This window comes from Aplysia californica, unplaced genomic scaffold, assembly GCF_000002075.1.
Source record: "Aplysia californica isolate F4 #8 unplaced genomic scaffold, AplCal3.0 scaffold01739, whole genome shotgun sequence".
Lineage (NCBI taxonomy): Eukaryota > Metazoa > Mollusca > Gastropoda > Aplysiida > Aplysiidae > Aplysia > Aplysia californica.
The window spans coordinates 9,124-14,079 of NW_004799009.1; the positions used below are offsets into that span (position 1 = coordinate 9,124).

The 4,956-nt window shown below is 49.7% G+C and overlaps 1 protein-coding gene across 1 annotated transcript in view; it reads right to left on the minus strand.

Annotated features, from left to right (window-relative positions):
• Positions 1–157: 157 nt before the first annotated feature.
• Positions 158–4,956, minus strand: part of LOC101860717 — a gene marked incomplete in the record, with an annotated part of 13,175 nt that continues 8,376 nt past the window's right edge. The window contains 2 exon segments of the mRNA XM_035973693.1: positions 158–2,268; positions 2,834–2,980. Of these exon segments, the coding sequence (XP_035829586.1) occupies positions 197–2,268; positions 2,834–2,980 (2,219 nt within the window).

The following is a 4,956-nucleotide window of genomic DNA, read 5'->3' on the forward strand; positions in this document are numbered from 1 at the left end:
TATGTGTAGTGGCTGACAGAGCTTGACATCATAAACATAAAAAGATCTATAACAAAAGCATTTCCAACTTGATTTTATTGATAAAACATTTTTTATTGAGTTCTCAAAATATCTGGCTAGGAAATAGCAAACGACGATTTGTAAAAAAAAAAAAAAAAAAATATATATCGTCCGTCTTGGTCTATGTCTTCTCACTTCAGCCGGATGTGAGCCCTGTCTGTTCATCTCTCCGTCCTCCAATCTTGCTCATCCTCACCCACTTTCTCTCCATCTCCCGAGCCTTTGCTCTGTGGTCCACGAACACTCTCTGGCCCAGCAAAGCCGTGTTGGAGAAGGTAGGGGTATCATATGCTGGACATTCGGTGTATATTTTCAGACCGCTGCTCGTCGTTGCTTCGGCTCCTCCTTCTATGCACCTCTGGCCAATCAGAGACGTAGAACAAGATCTCTCGACCCCGCTCCTCTCTCCTGCCCCTCCCTTGAGACACCTCTGGCCATTCAGAGAGGTAGAGCAAGATCTCTCCACCCCGCCCCTCTCTCCTGTCCCTCCCCCGAGACGCCTCTGGCCAATCACAGAAGTGGGACAACACCCCTCCACCCCGCCCCTCTCCCCACCACGGAGCGAGTGACGCGATGACGTCTGCGATGACGTGTGCAATGACGTCTGCAATGACGTGTGCGATGACGTAGTACTAGTGGCGCCCCACCGCTCCTCTAAAGCCTTAGCCACGAGCCTGCGCCGTGACACCTCCAGGTCGTTCTCCGCGTCGTCCGCACAGAATATCCTCCCCTCACCACGACACGTCACCGACACGAAACCACCCTCCGTCACGGGAGAAGAACCACCACCCGACGTCGCCCACTCGACACTACCCTCCTGAAACACGCTCGGAGGATCTTTGGCTTTGACATCGTCCACAACATTCTGAGAAATCTCACCACAGCCTCTCCCTAAACCTCTCCCTCGGCTCTCCTCACCCAACGTCAGCGGAGGACGGTCGGGAGGGAGGAGGAGGAGAAAATGGCAGTCCATGGTGGCCGCACAGTAGTCCTCCTCCTGCTCCACTTTCTCCTCCATCCAGCTGAGATATTCGTCCGCCTCCTCCTCTGCAAACGTCTTCCCATCGCCCAGAAAGTCCCCGCGGCCCCCGGGCGAGTCGCGGTTTCCCTGAGCGTGGCTCGGTTTGAGCCACGGCCCCGGATGTTCAAGACTGCTCCGCGAAGCGAAATTTTCCTGCAGCTTCGCGGAGTCTGGGTAGCTGTCTTGTTGTCTTGAGGCGGCGTTGTCGGAGATTCTATCCACCTGATTCTCGTTTTTGCGTTGTCTTTTTTCCTCGCCCCAAATCCCTTCCCCTTCTGTAGAGTGTAAAAACTCAAAGTCTGCTCTGCCTTTTGTCGACTGTTTAGCCTCCGGTCTTGTTGAGGTCGATGGGTGGTCCACGGTGTCCTGGTCAAGACAGTCGCAGTTGTCGTTCTTGCGTCGTGCTCCCTGGCCTCTGTGGTCTTCCGTCCTTCTGCGGTCTACGTCACACCCGGCCGTGCCGGTCAGTTCGGAGGCCGGGCCCGCCAGACAGTCGAAGGAGGCTGCCCGGCCTGTGCGTTGTCTGCTGTCTTCGCGGGAGACGCGTCGTCGGTCTTTGTTCGGGAAATCCAGGTTGGACGCCGCGGGGCGGGGGGAGGAGTCGTTGTGACGGTGGGCGGGGTCGTGGTGGCGAGGGGAGTGGTCCTTGCGACGTGAGGAGGAGTCGTTGTGACGGGGGGAGGGGTCTTTGCGACGAGGGGAGGAGTTGTGGTGACGGGGGGCGTGGTCCTTGCGTCGAGGAGAGGGGTCTTTGTGACGGGGAGAGGGGTCCTTGCGACGGGGGGAGGAGTTGTGGTGACGTGGGGCGTGGTCATGGCGAGGAGGTCTGCCCCTAACCCTGGGTTCAAACCCTTCCTTCCCACCGGTTGACCCAGACTTTGTAGCATAGCTCAGGTCGTCTGGTGACTCTTGTGGGTGCGTCGCACTCACACATTCAGACAACGTCGGCTTCTTCGGTGTGCCACGACAACAAATCTCCGACTGTTTCACGTCGCCTTTGTTCGTCAACGTCGGTGCAACGTCGTCGTCCCATTGTGCTGCTCTCACTGCAGTCTTCCCATTCCTCTCCCTCTTCTCCCTGTCCCTACCAACGTGCGCCCGGCGTGGTGTGGCATTGTCCGGAGGTTCGAGTCCCGCCTCGCGATCGTCTGCCTCCGGCACGGGCGTTGTTGGAGAGTCCACGACATCTGCAGACGAAAAGGACGGGACTCAGAGAACGGACTTTGTGCTCAGACGTGACGGGACACGCAACTGAGCGCCTAGTCTTCTCGGAAAAGGACGAACGACAGAATCTCGGAGGTCCCGTGTGCGCGTGTAGTTGCGCACGTTAAAGATCCCTTGGTGAATGAAAGTCGTAGAACAGTAGGCCGTTAGGCCGGTACTCGGGAAAAATTCAAAATTTCTTACCACGAAAAAATTAAAATATCTCTAGTTTATAACTCCTGCAAAACAGGAAGTCACATCTTTACACCTCTCTTGTCTCCAAATGTATAGACGATGTCTCTCCTTTGGGGCATATCAGTTTTATAATCAACGCAATCCATGTCTTTTTAGTTTTAGTAAGAGTTTTACGGCACTTGCGACACAGTAAGATCATATAAGTACCGAAGATTACAGGTGTTACAAGAGAGTAACAAACACAAAAAAGAAGGAGGGGAGATAGAGACGATAGATGTTTGATAGGAAAGAAGTTCAAACAAACCACACCAGAGCACCCACCCGCCAACCACCCACCGAGACGTGAACTCTGACCTGTGCTGGCGCGCTCCACCAGGGCCTCCGTCTGACCTTTGCCCTTCATGAGCGACACGGCGGACGAGGAGGTGTAGTCCTTGCTCAAGTGGCGGGTCAGTCGCTCCGACTTGGACAGGCTGGAGGTTCTCTGGCGGCCCTGTTGACCTGGGAAAACAAGATACCACGTGACACAGAGGGGCGTTTTTGTTTTAATGTTTTAGTTTTAGTAGAGGTTTTACTGCCATCTACAAAACTTACCTCCTGACCCTAAGCTTGTGTTGACGATAGCTAACACAATCATCGTGTGCACAATGTTTAAACTACTCAGACATGGCGACATTCTGACAGGGTTTGGTTTTGTTTTAGTAAGGTTTTACGGCGCTCGCAACTGCATAAAATCATATGAGCGCCAAGGGGTGGATGTCAACAGAGAAGTCCAAACGGGGAATCAGACTTACTCTGCTCACCTCTCTGGCCTCAACAGCACAAAGTCTGCTTCGACTATCAAGGCACCCCGGAAATAGCAGTTCAGAAGAGAGTGACAAACACAAAAAAGAAGTAGAGGAAAAATGACGATAGTAAGGATGAGGAAAGAAAAAACAGCAGTTCCCTCTATGCTGTTCCGGCACAGTATGAGCATGATATAGATAAATCAGCGTATTTACAATTCTACTATCAAATAAGAACATGTTAATATCCCCCCTTTGGGTCTTGACAGGATTGGGCAAGGCAAGAGAAACAAATCTGTTCACCGTATACCGTTTTTGAAAACTGGTTAGTGCAATTACATAATATCCAAGAAATTGTTGCCTCTATAATATTATTGATCAGTGCAGTCATAGTCATTCATTAAGTCGTGATATTATGCAAGATATGATCGGTTCATAAAATCATATTATAATATACCTGGATACCTGGATACCTGGATACCTGGATACCTGGAGGTGTCATCTCTGACTCAGAGGTTTACGTGTTATGGCCCTCCATCTTTCACGTTCATGTTATGTACATTAATTATTGTATGACGGGGAAGGGAGAGAGGAGGTAGGGGAGAGAGACGGGGAGGGAGGAGAGGGGAGGAGGGAGGGGGAGACGGGGAGGGAGGAGAGGGGAGGAGGGAAGGGGGCGTGAGAGATAGATAACGGACAGTAGTCACAAGACTTAAAGAATTAGGATCACCCTTCTGGTGTGGTCTTTTTCCATTGCATTTTCCTTGTATAATGAGTGCACCGATATTTGTTTTATTGTTTATTTAAACGACAGACGTCTACGAAATCGTGGTTAAGCTCTTCGCTGTCACCAAAGATAGTACATAACAAGATGGTTCACTCGGCCAAAGATAGTACATAACAAGATAGTTCACTCAGCCAAAGATAGTACTTAACAAGATGGTTCACTCAGCCAAAGATAGTACATAACAAGATGGTTCACTCAGCCAAAGATAGTACTTAACAAGATGGTTCACCCAGCCAAAGATAGTACATAACAAGATGGTTTACTCAGCCAAAAAAGTGTCCGCGGAAGTCCGCTCATTGCTTCAGATGGCGCTGCAGTCTGTTTTGAAGCTCTCTTTCGTTTTTCCAGAAGAAGAAAAGGAACACCACCCCCTTGCGTGCGCAGATCGACTGCTGTTCATCAGCTGTCCGGGTTCGTTCAGGGCAGAGTTTAAGAGTTTTAAAAAAAATTATTTTAATGACCTCTCGCCTCTCATTCTGAAGTCAAATTAAACGAAGAAAACAGTCGCCTCTTCCACGGTAAGAGTTTCAGTGTAACCATTTTTAAAAAGCGTTCTTCCGAAATTTGAATCCTAATTAATTTTTAAAACCTTGTTAGTTTAACTTTGATTTTTTCCACACAAGTAGGGTAACTCTGTTCGCAAAGTCCGCGCTTTTTCAAAGAGGGCACCACCGGATTTTGAGGACGCTTTTCTAATTGGCTCAAATAGAGGAGTGAAATACATGTATCTTGTTATGTACGATCTTCGCTGTCGCGCGCAGGAGATTCGAGTTCGATTCCCGGGTGGGGAGAACATTTTTTTATCGAGTAGCACCGTTTCTCTGCTGGGATGTTGTTTCCCTCTCATCCTATTTGATTTTTGTTTTTAAGTAAAAAAAAAATAATTTAACATTTTAAAAATTTTA